The sequence below is a fragment of the Gekko japonicus genome, unplaced genomic scaffold, assembly GCF_001447785.1.
Source record: "Gekko japonicus isolate JY-2015 unplaced genomic scaffold, Gekko_japonicus_V1.1 scaffold2726, whole genome shotgun sequence".
NCBI lineage: Eukaryota > Metazoa > Chordata > Lepidosauria > Squamata > Gekkonidae > Gekko > Gekko japonicus.
This window is the reverse complement of record NW_015160305.1, coordinates 127202-143412: the sequence shown is the minus strand read 5'-3', so window position 1 is coordinate 143412 and position 16211 is coordinate 127202. Positions and strand designations below refer to the sequence as shown.

The 16211-nt window shown below is 47.7% G+C and overlaps 2 protein-coding genes across 2 annotated transcripts; one reads left to right on the top strand and one right to left on the bottom strand.

Annotated features, from left to right (window-relative positions):
• Positions 1–472: 472 nt before the first annotated feature.
• LOC107114831 (interferon-inducible GTPase 5-like) lies at positions 473–14215 on the bottom strand. The gene is made up of 3 exons (XM_015416429.1): positions 14056–14215; positions 3900–4583; positions 473–2180 (listed from the first exon to the last, which is right to left on the bottom strand). The coding sequence occupies exons 2-3, from the start codon at positions 4556–4558 to the stop codon at positions 962–964; spliced, it is 1878 nt and encodes a 625-aa protein (XP_015271915.1). The 5' UTR covers positions 4559–4583; positions 14056–14215; the 3' UTR covers positions 473–961.
• LOC107114838 (uncharacterized protein K02A2.6-like) lies at positions 8555–9268 on the top strand (the record flags this gene model as incomplete). Its single annotated transcript, XM_015416439.1, has 1 exon — positions 8555–9268. A coding segment is annotated over one exon (714 nt), but the record flags the coding sequence as incomplete, so codon positions are not given.
• Positions 14216–16211: the final 1996 nt, after the last annotated feature.

Sequence of the window (16211 nt, the reverse complement as noted above, 5' to 3'; positions counted from 1 at the left end):
GAGTAATCCAAGAGCATCATCGGCCAGATGAACTACTGTCTGCCCCAGTTAAATTAGTGGGAACATTTGTCGTGCCCCTGGGGTTCTTCAAAGAATCTTTACCCCTCTCCCCAGCACGCCATGGATTAATTTGTGAAATGGGATTTGATGGGTATCTAAGGACTTCAGCTTTACCTCTGGCCCTGAATGCACCCAAACCAAAGCCTGCTTCCACCTAGAGAGCTATGGAACAGCCAGACTGGCATAGATTACTGGGGACAGATCCAAGTGAGAAGCCACTCTGTGAGATTCGAGTCTTCAATCACCCACTTCCCTAAATGCCCTGAAAACCTGAATTTGACTGAGAGAACCCAGGAGTTAATGTGTGGCAGGAGAGAGTCTTAAGCCGAACCCCCCCCCCCCTTGAATCAGAAGACCACACACTTTACTTGAATGAGAAGTTAGATTTATTAATGAAATGCAAAGACTGGTACTGAAATCAAAGGAGTAAAAGTTCAAAAATGTGTTATATTTGCCATGGCCATGCTGGCTACAGATGATTTATGGTAAAAAGCTTGTCACAGACTAAGGGCTGCTGTGCAAAGCAGGCAAAGGAAGGTCACAAAAACATACTATTAGCTAGCGTGTATCTTTTTAAAAGAGAAAATTCTGATTTGAATTGTGCTGTGCCTGCAATTCTTCAGAGGCCCTGAATGGCTCTTTGGACCAGCAGGGAGGGGGAAAGGAGGCTTCAGATCTGGAACCATCTAGACAGAATATTTTTTTTGTTATTTCATACTAAAACGTTCAATTATATTGGGGGTCAATTAAAAAAAAGTAACCTTCTCATCTGATATTCAAATCCAGTTTCCTTATTCGTTCATTCTTGAGTTCTGGTCCTGTGAATAATTCAACACATTTTACACCTGAGATTCCTTTCCCAATTGGTGTCTTGGGTTTTTGTGACGGAACATCATGATGGTCAAGGCTCAGTAGCTTTTGCCCGAACATTCTCTGCATCCTCTACAATATTTTTCAGGAAACTCCTCAGCATGAAGAATGTGGTGACGAAGGAACTAACTCCTCCAACCAGAGACCCCAACACTGGTACAAAATCCAAGACCAGTTCTATTACTCTCACACTGGCCCAAAGCAATGACCGGGCCAAAAGGCCAGCTACAAATTTGCGCGTAATCTCACTAGACATGGGAGACTTTTTGATAGCAGATTTTAGCACTTGGTAATCTTTGCCAAACACTTTTGCAACTCTGCGGAGGGACTCTTCATCCAAGCCAAAGACTTTGTAGAAACGGAGCAGCGCTGCTACCAAGATGCCAAGATCACAAGCCAAAGAAAGTCCTGGGACAGGAATCGCCCCGATAACACTGGATACAATAGCAAGTTTCCATATAAGGGCATGCATAGCAGCCTTTTTCTTTTCCAGGATTTTTCTGGAGAAAAGGGGCATAGCCAGAATTAAGGCATGTCTCTTGAGATCATCCAGGTCATTTTCCAAGGTTTCTTGCAGATCTGGGAAATCATACATACTCAAATCTCGCCTGGAGATGAGGAAAACCCTTGGATTAGATTCTCCTGCCTTTGTCAGTTCATGATAACAATGTTTTCGTATCTTCTGAATGGATGTGTCCATATCGAAGTTTGGATTCCTACTTTCGGCAGCCATACTGTCATCCATTTTGGAGCGCACAAAGTAAAATTTCTTCTTCATTTTCTTAATTTCCTGGGCCAGGAGGACGTCATTCTCAGTGAAACGTTCTGAGCCGACAATCATGAAGAAATCATACTGGCTAAAATGGACCTTCTCTAGGTAATCCTTTGGTCTAAATTCAGGGGTCCCAATCCCTGGTAGATCCCATATGGTTACGTTTGGAAATAAGGGATGTGGATAGGCTTGACACTCCATAGTTGTTTGCGTTATTCCAACCTCAGATGCATCTTCTTCCCAATCTGTCATGCCCCTCAGGGCATTGACAAGGGATGATTTGCCAGCACCCGAGACTCCTGTGATGGCAATGTCAAGCTTGGCATTTTGTAATTCCTCCAATTCTTGACGAATTTCCTCAGCCACCTCCTCAAGATTTCTGTTCATCAGTTTATCCCTCAGCTTTGAAAGGTCGATTTTTAAGATTTTTTGGAGGAAGATAAAACGGATTCCACTTTCTTTGGATGGTTTGGTTGATCTAAGAAACAAAAAAGAAATATGTACTCTCTTTAGGAAGTTTTAGGAAGTTCCTACCCTCACCTGTCTATTAAACAAGTACTTGAAGCTGCTTACAGATAAAAGTTTTAAAAACCTGAAAGAGACTGCCATCCTTAAAAACCTAAGAACAGGAAACCACCAGAGGTAGCAGCAGCCCAGCAGGAGAGATGTCAGTAGTAACAAACAGCAATAAATCTAGCCAGGGGTCATTTCGTAGGGAAAAAAAGGTGCAGGAGCTCATTAGCATAACTTTTTTGCATATGTCACATCCTCTGACATCACCGGAAGTGTGTCAGAAGGCAACACCCACCGCTCAGGCTCCACTGGACTGTTTTGGATTGCTAGCTATTGGGGGGGGATGTGCAGATCTGTCCTCACAGAGGAGGGAGAGCTTGTACCTGAATAAAACTTGGTCTTAAAGGTGCCACTGGCCTGTTTTGGACTGGGGGGCTGGGGGGGGGCTCTGCAGCTTACTTGGCTGCTTCTTGCTCTGACTGAGGGCTGCTGGGAGCAGGGGGTGGGGCTTGTTGCATGTGCCCGCCCCCTGGGCTCTTTACTGCCGGAACTCCGCTCCTGTGTGCTCCTGCTGGAAATGACCTCTGAATCTAGCAATAACAACAACCATCAACAGTTATCAGAAAAGCCACCAGAACAGGGATCTTATCGGGAGAAAAATCCAATGCAACCACCAGGTGCCCTTCAAAATAGAATCGGTTTTAGAGATTCACAGTAGGTCTACAGAGATCCTGCAATTGTTGCAGCCTTCTGCATAATGCTGAAATGCATCCAAAGATAAAGTTGGAACTCTGTTCATCAGTTTTCTGCATCAAAAAGAGATGTGATTCTGTGGTTGGAACCCTAGTCCTAAATTCTTTCTGACCCTAAAATGCAGCCCCAGAGGGATTAGAGCCACTCCCTGGGAAAGAGAGTCATAACTGTTCTTTCCACCCGTGGTCATTTCACCAATCCGCAGTCACAAAACCTGGTGAGGGAAAAGAAAGGTGCATTGATTTTGCCATATGAGAGTGGGACTTAAATTCATTTAGTGTATTTATACGTACTAAATATATAGAATATATTTGATTGTCATAATATACTTATACCCAGGGCTTTTTTGGTAGAAAAAGCCCAGCAGAAACTCATTAGCATAGTAGGCCACAGCCAACAGCAGAAACGTATTAGCATATTAGGCCACACCCTGACACACAGCTCATTAGCATATTAGGCCACACCCCATGTCTTTCCTTGGCTTGCCTGGGCGCCCCGTGGTTGTGGGGCATCCGGGCAAGCCGGCCCTTGGACAGGCTGGGGAAGGCATGGGGAGGCATTTAAATGCCTCCCTGATCCTTCCGGGGGGGGGCTGGCCTGCCCACCTTGGAGTCGCCAGGGGGGTCACTCTCCAGGCCTTCCCTCTGTACCCATGCATGCACAGACGTTTTGGCTGTATTGGCCGTGGCCAACTCTGAAGCCAGCCGGAACTCCGTTCCCGTGCGTTCCTGCCCAAATATAGCCCTGCTTATACCTATGCTTAAAAGTATTGTGCAGCCTTCTAAACTGGGGTAAAGGTACAAAAAATAGTGAATTCTAATCCATGCAGTTGCCCCCTCCTTCACCCTCAAACCAGGTCTGCATTTTTTTAGGCACACTTTTAATCATACACAAAGAAAATCAAATCAAGAATTGATTAAACCCAACATACTTGTCAGCTGGTCTCAAGATATGTCTCCTCAGAGTCCTTTGCAGGAGGGGGAAATCGTACTTTTCCTGAAACCAACTGGAAATTAGGAAAATCTCCGGAGAAGAAATACCAGCCTTCACCAAATTATCCAGGCAATATTTCCTGACTTTTTGAAGGGTTGCTTCCTCATTGAAGTCTGGATGCAGTTTGGCATTCTTAATGCTGATGTCCATTTTGGACCACACGTAGCAGAACTGCTTCTTCATTTTCTGAATTGCCTGGGACAGCTGGATGTCGTAGACGGTGAAGCGATTTGAAGCAACGATTATGAAGAAATCATACTGGCTGTAATTTACTCTTTCCAGGTATTCCTTAGCTTTAAAATCAGGTGTCCCAATTCCTGGTAGGTCCCATATTGTGACATCTGGAATGGTGGGGTGCAGGTAACCTATTGGCTCTGTTGTTCCTTCTATCACATCAATATGGGCTGCCTCATCTTCAAAATCTGATAGACCCCGCAAGGCATTGACAAGGGACGATTTACCAGCACCTGTCAGTCCCGTGATGGCAATGTCAAGTGTGGCTTTTCCTGATGCAGTTAGATCTGAGAAGTTTCCTTGTTCCTTGGCAGACTTCTCTTCAGCTTCACTGCTTACTTGTGTCGAACTTCTCCCACCCATGGCTCTTCTTGAAGATTCAGTTGGCCTGAAAAATAAATAAAAATACTGTGTTAACTCCTCCGTACAATGCTCCCATCACATTTTACTCTGACAATCTGGATTCCGTTGTGTGTTTGTATGGGAGGGACAATTTACTTTAGACTGCTTGGGTAGAAAAACAAATCCTTAACAGATGCGTTAAGTCTTTCCCATTGTTATTCATAAATGTATTTATACCCTACTTTTCAAAAAGAATCTTGCATCCAAAGCAGCTTACCAGAAGACAATCTCACTAGAAGACAGCCTATTGGAAGGACAAAACAATAAGGACATTGGAGAGGGGAGAGGAGATTGGATTTATACCCTGCCCTTCACTACCCAAAGGAGTCTCCCCTTTCAATCCCCTTCCCTTCCCCTCCCCATGACACCCTGGGAGGTAGGTGGGGCTGAGAGACCTCTTTTGAGAGTACTGCTCTTTCGAAAACAGTTCTGAAATAACTTGTGACTGACCCAAAGTCACACCAGCAGCTGGATGTGGAGGAGTGGGGAATCAAACCCGGTTCTCCCAGATTAGAGTCCGTGGTCTTAACCACTATACCAAACTGATGTATCACCAAAAAGTGATTTGTTGGTATATTGTAGCTGGTTGCAAAACAAATCGGAGCAAAAAAAACCCTGCTAAACACAATTTGTAATGTATTGAAATGATTACATGAATCACCTCATAGGACTCCCATGTTAAGCTTCGAGCCAGACCAGGGCTCCTCTGAGCGAACTTCCTATTGGTCGCTTCGTAACAGCGACCAATCAGAACGATACCATTCCCTAGGAGGGAAAGACTCCCATTGGCCCTTATCCAAGCAATCTCATTGGTTGTTATTTGTAAATAGGCGTGGCTACATTAGCCCGGTTATGTTTAAAAGGAGCATAAGCTCCCACTGTTTTCTGTTCTGGTTTCTTACTGAGTTAGTGCTTGCTCGTTACTTCCAATAAAGCTGAATCACTTGCTGAATCACTCTAAGAGTCCTTTGTTAGCGCGATCTAACAATTGGCGACGAAGGTGGGATGTTAGAGCAGGTAGGCAGCCCTGCGGACATCCACACTTCGGACTCGGAAGAAAGCGAGCAGAGCACAGCAGCCGATCCGGCGGAGGCGCCACCAGCTCCGGTGCCCAAGTCTCCCCCGATGGCTGGAAGCCAGAAGTTCGAGTGCTTCGAACCCTCCTCAGAAGACTGGGACTCCTACCTGTCCAGGTTCGAGTTCCATCTGGAGACCCACGACATCACCGATGAGGCGAAGAAACGAGCATGCCTCCTGAGTTCCTGCGGGAAGGGGACCTTCGACATAGCCAGGTCGTTGGTGGCCCCAACTGATATAAAGACTGTCACCTACGCTGACATCACGGAGAAGCTTAAGGCTCACTATTCTCCACAACCGTCGGAGATCGCCTGCCGGCACGCTTTTTACAAGCGGAACCAGGCCGGAGGCGAGACCATCGCAGATTTCGTGGCGGCCCTTCGCAAAGCCGCACGGCCATGTAATTTCCACAACGTGGAGGAAGCCCTCAGAGACCGTCTCGTCTGCGGTCTCAAAGATGAAAGGCTGCAACAGAGGCTGTTCGCCCGCACCACCCTGACCTGGGCAGTGGCCTACGAAGAGGCCGTGGCCGCGGAAGCAGCGGAGAAGTCCACGAAGGAGGTCCGCCAGCGGGTGGCAGAGCCCAGTATACACGCTCAACGAGACAGCGAGGGCGAAGACGCGGATGATGACGTCAACGCGGTTCGAGGCAAGCGGACCCCAGCGAAGACTACCAACGTCAAGCCTTGCTCCGGTTGTGGCGGGAAGCACCAGCGCGGCTCCTGTTGGGCTCGTGATGTCGACTGCAGAGCGTGTGGGCGGCGTGGTCATCTGGCCAGAGTCTGCAGATCAGCGAAGAAGGATCCCTCAACTAACAACCGGTCAGCGCAGAGGGGCACTCCAGTCAGCACCCAAGGCAAGACCCGTTCCTCAGCATCGGAAGCAAGCTGCCAGTTGACGGCGACCTTGTCGAGCGCATCGGCCGTAAATCGCACCAGCAGCCAGGGCAAGATCACCGTGACTCCACTCCTCGACGGCCGACCCTGTACAATGGAGGTGGACTCAGGATCGTCCGTGACGGTGATTTCTGCCGCGTCCTGGCGCCAGTTGTTCCCGAACCGAAGCCGGCGGCGGCTCCAGCCTGCGGGAACCAGAGTGTCCGACTTCCAGGGCAACCGAATTCCCTTGGCCGGACGGGACTCTGTTACTGTTGAGTATAAGGGGAAATGTGTTAAACTGTCATTCCTGATTGCAGAGGGAGACCGGGTTAACCTGCTAGGGTTAGATTGGTTTGAGCCATTGGGCATCGGTATTTCTGGGATTAACAGGATGTCTGAAAATAAATGGGGCATGCTGTACGACCTGTTCCCTGATGTATTTGCCGAAGGGTTGGGAAGGTACAAGGGCCCCCCGGTTGCGTTTGACTTAGATCCGTCAGTCAAACCTATTAGGTTGAAGTATCGGAAAGTACCTGTGTCTCTCAAACATAAGGTGGAAAAAGAGATTGACAAACTAGTTGAGCAAGGGGTTTTAGAGCCAGTACCATACAGCAAATGGGAGACCCCGATCGTAACCCCTGTCAAATCAGATGGGTCCATACGACTATGCGCCGATTACAAATGTACGATTAACAAGGCGCTGCAGCAACATTCGTACCCGGTCCCGGTAATAAGCCACATTTTGGCTTCCCTGGGGGGTGGCAAGATTTTCGCCAAATTTGACCTGGCCCAGGCATACCAGCAGTTGCCTGTCACCCCGGAGGCTGCCGAGGCCCAAACAATTGTAACCCACCAAGGGGCTTTTAAAGTGAACAGGCTGCAATTCGGGGTCAACGTAGCACCTGGGATTTTTCAGGGCCTCATGGAACGTCTACTAAGGGGGGTACCTGGCACAGTGCCCTATTTTGACGACGTGCTGATTGCGGGCGGGTCTGAACAGGAACTACTGGACCGGGTTAAAGAGGTCCTCAGGCGTTTTCAAAATGCCGGCCTCAGAGTTAAGCGCTCAAAATGCACGCTCGGGGTGGAAAGTGTGGACTTCCTGGGGTTTCGCATTGACGCAGAGGGAGTCCACCCCACGGATGAGAAGGTATCTGCAATCCAAAACGCCCCCAGGCCGGTGAGTAAGAAGGAGCTCCAATCCTTTTTAGGACTCCTGAATTTTTATCATGCGTTTTTACCGCATAAGGCATCAGTGGCGGCCCCTTTGCACGCGCTTTTGCACAAGGAGGCAAAATGGAAGTGGGGGCAGGCCGAGGAAAAGGCTTTTGTGGGAGTCAAGGAGCTGCTGACATCTAATGCCGTACTCACGCATTATGATGAACACAAGCTCCTGGTGTTAGCTGCTGACGCTTCACCGTTTGGAGTAGGCGCAGTTTTAAGCCATCTGATGCCTGATGGGAGCGAAGCGCCTATCGCTTTTTATTCTAGATCACTATCTGCGGCAGAGCGGAACTATGCCCAGATAGACAAGGAGGGTCTGGCGTTGGTAGCGGCTGTCAAAAAGTTCCATGATTTTATTTTTGGCAGACGATTTTTGCTGGTCACTGACCACAAGCCGCTACTGGGGATTTTTGCGCCCGATAAGCAATTGCCAAACATCATGTCCCCACGCATGCTTAGATGGGCGATATTTTTGCAGGCTTATGATTTTGACTTAGAGCACCGGCCTGGGAAAGCGATTGGGCATGCGGATGCCCTCAGCCGGTGCCCGGTGCCGGACATTGGCGCAGACCCTGCCCCCGCCTGTGAGGTCTTGGCAATTGAGGAGCTTCCTCGACCCCCGGTATCATCCAGGGACATTGCAGCACACACGGCCAAGGATAGCGTGCTGTCCCGAGTATTAAACTGGGTTTGGAGGGGGTGGCCGGTTGGAAGCGTTGAACCGGAGTTCGGCCCTTACAAAAGCCGTCAAAATGAACTATCCATTTCTAAGGGCTGTGTATTATGGGGGAACAGGGTGGTGGTTCCTGACAAACTCAGGACGAGAGTGTTAGAGTCGCTGCACGAGGGTCACCCCGGTATGGTACACACCAAAGCGTTGGCCAGAGGGTATGTCTGGTGGCCGGGGCTGGACAAAGAGATCGAAGAATGGGTACGAGGGTGTCCCAAATGCCAGCAAGTCAGACCCGATCCCCCACAAGCTACACCCCAAGGCTGGGAGTCATCTGGTAAACCCTGGGCCAGATTGCATATAGATTTTGCTGGCCCTCTCCAAGGGCAAATGTTCCTAATTGTGGTGGACGCTATGTCCAAATGGCTGGAGGTCGTGCATATGAAATCGACCACATCACTTGCTGTGATCCATGCGCTCCGCCGACTTTTTGCCACCCACGGGTTGCCTGACGTCATCGTCAGTGACAACGGGCCTCAATTTGTGTCTGAGGAATTTAGGCTCTTCCTCACGAGTAATGGCATACGCCAAATGACTTCGGCCCCTTTCCATCCGGCATCTAATGGCCAAGCCGAACGGATGGTCAGGACGGCCAAAGAGGCCCTGGGTAAAATGGACGAAGGGGACTGGAGCCAGAGGCTGGGCTCCTTTCTTTTGCTGCAGCACACCACCCCCTGTAGTGCTACAGGCCGTAGTCCGGCCGAATTGTTAATGGGGCGGAGACTCACGACCCGTTTGAACCGAATGCACCCAGACCTCACTGAAGAGCAATCCGAGCGTACCACGGCGCAACCGAAGGTGCGCATGTTTGAAAAAGGGGACAAGGTTTTCGCACGAAATTATGCAAACGGGCACTTGTGGCTTCCTGGGGTTATATCCGACTCTGTGGGTACTCGAATGTATGTGGTGCAGTTAGCTGACGGTCGAATATGGCGGCGCCACATAGATCCGTTAAGGAGACGTTGGGCTAGGGACAGCGCTGACTCTCCGACGGCTGATTCCCCTGATGTTGAGTGGAGACCCCCAGAGCAGGCGGTGAGTACCGAAAGGCCCGGTACTGTCCCCGAGTCAGGGCAGAACCCTGTGTGCGGGGCTGAAATCCCAGTAGAGTTTGTGCCTGAACCAGGCTGTAGTGAACCCCACAGTGACTCACAACCTTGTGTGTCTATAGAGCCTGCACCGCTTCGCAGGTCTCAGCGTACGCGGCAGATGCCGACTTATCTAAAAGACTACGAGTGTAATAAAGTATTTTGGAACAGTTGATGTACAACAGCATGACTTGAATGTATGTAAATAATAAAACAATTGGGATGATGGCTTAACTTAGGGGGGAGGAATTGTAATGTATTGAACTGATTACATGAATCACCTCATAGGACTCCTATGTTAAGCTTCGAGCCAGACCAGGGCTCCTCTGAGCGAACTTCCTATTGGTCGCTTCGTAACAGCGACCAATCAGAACGATACCATTCCCTAGGAGGGAAAGACTCCCATTGGCCCTTATCCAAGCAATCTCATTGGTTGTTATTTGTAAATAGGCGTGGCTACATTAGCCCGGTTATGTTTAAAAGGAGCATAAGCTCCCACTGTTTTCTGTTCTGGTTTCTTACTGAGTTAGTGCTTGTTCGTTACTTCTAATAAAGCTGAATCACTTGCTGAATCACTCTACGAGTCCTTTGTTAGCGCGATCTAACACAATTCACCTCCAAAAAAGAGGAAGTTCCTCACCCTAGTGTGGATCAACACTAACAAAGCCAGATACCCTGGGAACAACTGTCCAGAGACATGGTGCCACCACCAAAAAGGCCCTGGCTTTGGTCATCAGTTCACTTGCTTCATTTGTAAGGTCAAAGGTACCCAGACATGCTTAGGGGTGTGCACAAACTGGGAGAATGTGGTTCAGTTCATTTCATGAACCACAAGCCATCATAAATGTTTAGGGTCTAAAGAAACCAGCTCAATTTGTGAGGTTCATGATGTGATATAACCCACTCCTCTGCGTGTTAGAAAAACATGCCTTCCTTAGCCCAGTTAACTATATTGGAGAATGTACTCATCTAAGAGTGAGTAGCTCCCCTTTTGGCTGGCCAGGCCTACAACAGTAAATTCAGGTAACTGAGCTTTGGCTTCTTCCAGGCTCTTTGTCCTGACTGTTATACTCCCCACTGAAGAGCAACATGTGACAAGAGGAAGAGGCAGGGGGCCCTGAGAAAGGTCTTTCTCCATTGGAGACCCCAGAAAGTAGTTGCCAGCAGGAGAATACCATAATGAGCTAGGTGGACAATATTCAGAATCTGTATTCAGCAGCCTTGTGTATTAGATTTATTCTTTTGAGGGACAACTACATGAAATTGAGCAAACTTCAGAGGACAGCGGAAAACAGGAGGGCCTGGCGAGATCTTGTCCATGGGGTCGCAAAGAGTTGGACTCGACTGTGCGACTGAACAACAACAAAACAGTATAAAAGGTGGGCATCTTGGGGGTAGTCCCCCCCCCCGACTTACTGGCAATGCCCCACGACTTGCCATCCAGCCCAGGGCCCCCAAGAAGTGGTTGGTGCAGGGAAGGAGCCGGGTATTCCTTTAATTTGATTAAGCAATGCCCCCTAAGAAATTTAAATGTTCCCCATTGTAAGGATCAGGACCAATGCTCCCTCTAAGCTGTGGAGTCTTGTGAGCAGAAATTCTACTTTGTGAGCTACTAACATTAAAGTTGTGAGTGAGTGATTTGGCTGCTGTAGAAATTAGTTTGCTCTGGAGCCATCTTTCCTGAGCTAAGACAAAAATGTGTGAGCCAGAGGCTAAAAAACTGTGAGCTAGCTCACACTAACTCCGCTTAGGGGGAACATTGATCAGGACTTGTAGATTTTGAGGCTTTCATTAAGTGCGATCAAGTTGTAAGCTCTTACAGGTTAGTTGCAGCCTGTTGGGGCCAAGCATTAATTAAAAGCACCTGGGGGCCTTGACCAGCTGGCATGAGATGCTTTTATCTGGTTCCCGGCTAGCAATGGGGATTAGTCAACTATGCCCTGATTGACTAACAGGGGTCATGGGGGCTGACAAAAGGGAGATGCCGGACAGCCTCAGCAGGTTAGCTATCGGGACGGCAGCGCTATCGGAGAAGACTTGAATCAAAGCTTCAAGCAGAATACCAAGGACCGTTCCTATCAGAACAGATTCTCTTTCTTAAGCCTTTGAGTGAGACAGTCGAGTTCTAAGATCACCCCCACAAAGGGAAGCCTCCAAGTATTTAGTGATTCAGAGACTAGGCCTCTGCCCAGCACGAGTATAGTGTTGTTGTTGTTTTGCCAATGTTGTGATTTGTGAGTGGTTTCTGCCCAGCAAACACTCTTCATTATTTGAACAATTTGAATAAATGCAGAGAGACTTTTTAAAAATTTGCTGTGCCAGGAGTACTTGCTGAACATCTACGTACATCCTCAAAGGGAACCCAGATGCTAAAGAGCCTTAACAAAGGACCAGGACCCGGTGAGTTCCCCGAGGGCCCCAGGTGGCTGTGAGTTCAGCGCCTGAGAATGGGAGAGGGGTTGTCCTTGGTCCAGACACCCAACTAAAAAAATCCTGGCTACGGGCCTGCATATGGAGCAGAAGTCCATCAGTGGCTATTAGCCACGAGGTATAGATAGGAACTCACAGGCTTGGGCAAGGGATGCTCTGTATTTTTGGTGCTTTGGGCGGGGGCAACAGTGGGAGGGCTTCTGGTGTCCTGGCCCCACTGATAGACCTCCTGATGGCACCTGGCCCCACTGATAGACCTCCTGATGGCACCTAGTCCAGCACTCTGTCACCCTGTGACAGAGTGCTGGACTAGATGGAACATCGACCTGATCCAACATTGGCTTCTCTTATGTTCTTATGTTAAGTTGAATAGTGACACTCAAATTTTCATTCTTTCATTTATTAACTTTCAAGTTCTGTGATGAGAAGGTCCTCTTAGGGTTGCCAATTTTCTTTCTGGCAGGGCTCTGGCACCTTTCGACAGCTAAAGGGTCAGCCGCCAAGTATATTCCCTCTTGAAGGGAGGAATATTTAGGGATGGTACAGGAAGGGGACATCAGTTGAAATATAGCTAACAACAACAGAGGGAACATGAGGATGATGAAGAAACTAAGATATATTCATGGCACAATAAGCAAAAAATATGGATGTGATTTTTTTTACCCAGTGTCCAGATCAGGAGCTTGGAGGCACCTTCAGAATTCTGACACAGTATCATGGGTGCAGCCACAAAATGGCTGCCAGGAAATAGCTGCCTCAGGAGGCAGAGCCAGTCACAAAATGGCTGCCACAGCTTACCGTCAATCAGCAAATACTGTGCTACAGACGAATATCTCAAATAATTTTTGTATATTTTTTGTTTTATATTTTTACAATTTATTCACCATATATTATTTATCATATAAGCCATAATACATCATGTATGAAAACATCTAAGTATCGTCTCTTAAAATATCACAAAAGATATTGCACAACCCCTTTATTAATATCAAAAAAATCTGCACAGCCAATCAAACCTCCAATGGCCAATCAGAAGGCTTGCCGGGCAAAAGCCTCATCCACTTTCTAAAGACACTGGGTGGGCTCCAGAAAATGTATTCGTGGACACTCATGGGCACCACATTGAAGACCCCTGATCTACTTGAAGGGAAGGCAAACACTTCACCTGCTTCTTCCTGTTATGTACTCCGTGGAAAACATCATAAAGCAAGTAAATGTGCCTGCTGTCCTAGCTGTGCATGCCAAAGACACAAAGCCCTTTTGTATTTTAAAAGAGCACCTGTTTGATATTGATAGTAACAAGTAGAAGAAGAAGAAGAGATTGGATTTATACCCCGCCCTTCACTACCCAAATGTGTCTCAGAGCGGCTTACAAACTCCTTTCCCTTCCCCTCCCCACAACAGACACCCTGTGAGGTAAAAATAGAAGAAGAGGAGGAGATTGGATTTATACCCCACCCTTCACTACCCAATGGAGTCTCAGAGCAGCTTACAAACTCCTTTCCCTCCCCCTCCCCACAACAGACACCCTGTGAGGCAGGTGGGGCTGAGAGAGCTCTTGACAGAAACGGCTCTTTTTCAAGAACAGCTCTTATCAGAGCTATGGCTTGCCCAGGGTCATCCAGCCAGGTGCAAGTGGAGGAGTGGGGAATCAAACCCGATTCTCCCTTAACCACGACACCAAACTGGCTCTCACGGTACTCACTGTACTGTAACCAGTAACAGTAAGAAACGCTCTTAAATTACACTGCTTTGTTGAAATGGAATCTGGGATAGAGCAGACAGAGACAGACCAGCTGTGAATCTTCCTGCAGGGCTGAACTGCAGCTGGATTTATGGCTTCAAAGGAAGAAAAAGCAGGGACACTGCTGGCTTCTTTCTCCTTGCAGCCCTCAGTTAAATCTGCTCTGCGCCCACATTTTTTTAAAACCTGGTATTTTGAAACAATGTCGGTTCTGATCACTAAAGCAGAGTTGCTGAAATGCAGGAGAGGCTGAGTGGTGGACGGATAGCAGAGAGAGTCTGGCTTACCGTTCCTGATCTTGGCGGGGTTGAAGTATCTGTAGAGGTTGTAAACTCACAGGGTGGACAGAGGCTTGGTTCCGGAGGGGGAGGCCTCTCCTTTGTCCATTCAAAAAGCTTCTCTGGTCTTTGCTGCCTTTTCTGATAAAGGAAGAGCCAAAGTCAGCCAGGCAACAAAAGCGAAAGCAAGTTTCAGCTCCACTCCCTTGTTTTGGTCGGCCCTTCCAGGAAGAAAGGGGAAGGGATTTTACACTAACAATGCAGCTGGTTGGAGTCTTTCTCAGGTAGCAGCAATTGAAGTGAAAACTGCATATTCAGTTGTCCTTTTATTATTTATTGAGCTTAGTATAATTATTAACCACTTTCCTGCCCAAAGTGTACTTAAAGAAAGCAGTTTACATGTTAACTCCCCCCCATCTATGTCCCATCACATGACATTCCTAAAACCGTGGTATCCAAAAAAAATATTCAGACAGAGCTGTAAGCAGACAAGACCCTCTCTGTTCTTAGTCCAAAATTAAAGTCCTTCTGCAACAATAAGTTCCAAAAGGCCTGAACAGATGTCCTAGAGCAGTGGTGGCGAACCTATGGCACGGGTGCCAGAGGTGGCACTCAGAGCCCCTCTCTGTGGGCACGCGTGCCATCACCCCAGCCAGGCCCAGACCATCATTAAAGTGTCTAATTCTCTGCCAAATAATTTTAAGTAAATGAAAGCATTTGGGATTGCTTTCCTTACTTTGTTTGGATCATCTTAAGTTAATGTATGAGTTGTTTTTTTTCTAAAGTAAAACCTCAGTATTCAGGTTAAATTGCCGTGTTGGCACTTTGCGATAAATAAGTGGGTTTTGGGTCGCAGTTTGGGCACTCGGTCTCTAAAAGGTTCGCCATCACTGTCCTAGAGCATGGGGTGTCAATCCAGCCCAAGAACAGCTGACTATGCTGCTTCCTGTATCTACCATCACAGCTCCTTCCGGCCATTCTCTCCTAGCTTCTGCTTCATAGGAGAGAAATAAAGCCTTCCCTTCATTGGCTGAAGGCTCTTCCCCCCTCCCCCTCTGGGGAGGGAGGAGGTGGGAAAGAGCTGGGGGGGTAGCATCTCATGGGACTTCTAAGAAGACCAGCAGCATTTTATTCCAGGTAGAAGCACACTTTTCCTTCAGAGGAAGGGAGTGAGCCAAAGGGAGCACACCAGAAAGTGAGAGAGCCCTTTGTTTAACATTTTTTTCCAGGTATGGAGGAGGAGAGTCCTTTGTTTAAGACCCAAAAATGTTTTTATTCCAGGTATGGGGAGGAAGATCCCTTTGTTTAAGACCCAAAAACATTTTATTCCAGGTATGGTGGGGGAGTCCTGTGTTTAAGATACAAAAATCTTTTATTCCAGGTATGGGGGGGGGGGGAGTCCTGTGTTTAAGATGCAAAAATGTTTTCTTCCAGGTATGGCGGGGATTCCTGTGTTTAAGACCAAAAAACCTTTTATTTCTGGTATGAGAAAGAGAGAGAGCCCATACCATGGCTCTTGGAGAGATCGCCCTTTCCATTTCTAACAGGTGTGGGGGTGACCTAACAGCATAGCTTGCATTCCCTATTAGTGAAAGGGAGCAAGAGTGCAGCAGCACTTTAATGACTAACAAAGTTTGTGGCAGAGCATGAGCTTTCATGAATCACTGCTCGCTTCTTCAGATACAGCTGGAATGTGAGTCCATCTGTCCTTATACCTTAGAGAGTGAGGTGATTTCAGATGCCGAAAGACAATAGCAGGCATTGGTGATGAGAGAAGAAACCTAGGTCTCAGTTCAGTCCAGGAGTCTGTGTTGTCTTGAGCTTCATGATCAATTGCAATTCATCAGTCTCTCTTTCTAATCTCCCTTTGAAATTCCATTGTAAGAGAACTGCTACTGTTAGGTCAGCAACTGAATGCCCTGGAAGGTTAAAATGTTCCCCCACTGGTTTTTGAATGTTGTGGTTTCTAATAGTGGTAGAAAGAGTAAGAGTCCAGTAGCACCTTTAAAGACAGACAAAATTGTGGCAGGGTATGTGCTTTTGTGAGTCACTGCTCATTTCTTCAGACTTATTTCCATTTATTCTTTGCATCCTTCTGGACTGAATCCTCCTGTACCAAACTGAGATCTAGGTTTCCCATCTCATTACCAATGCTGATATCTCCA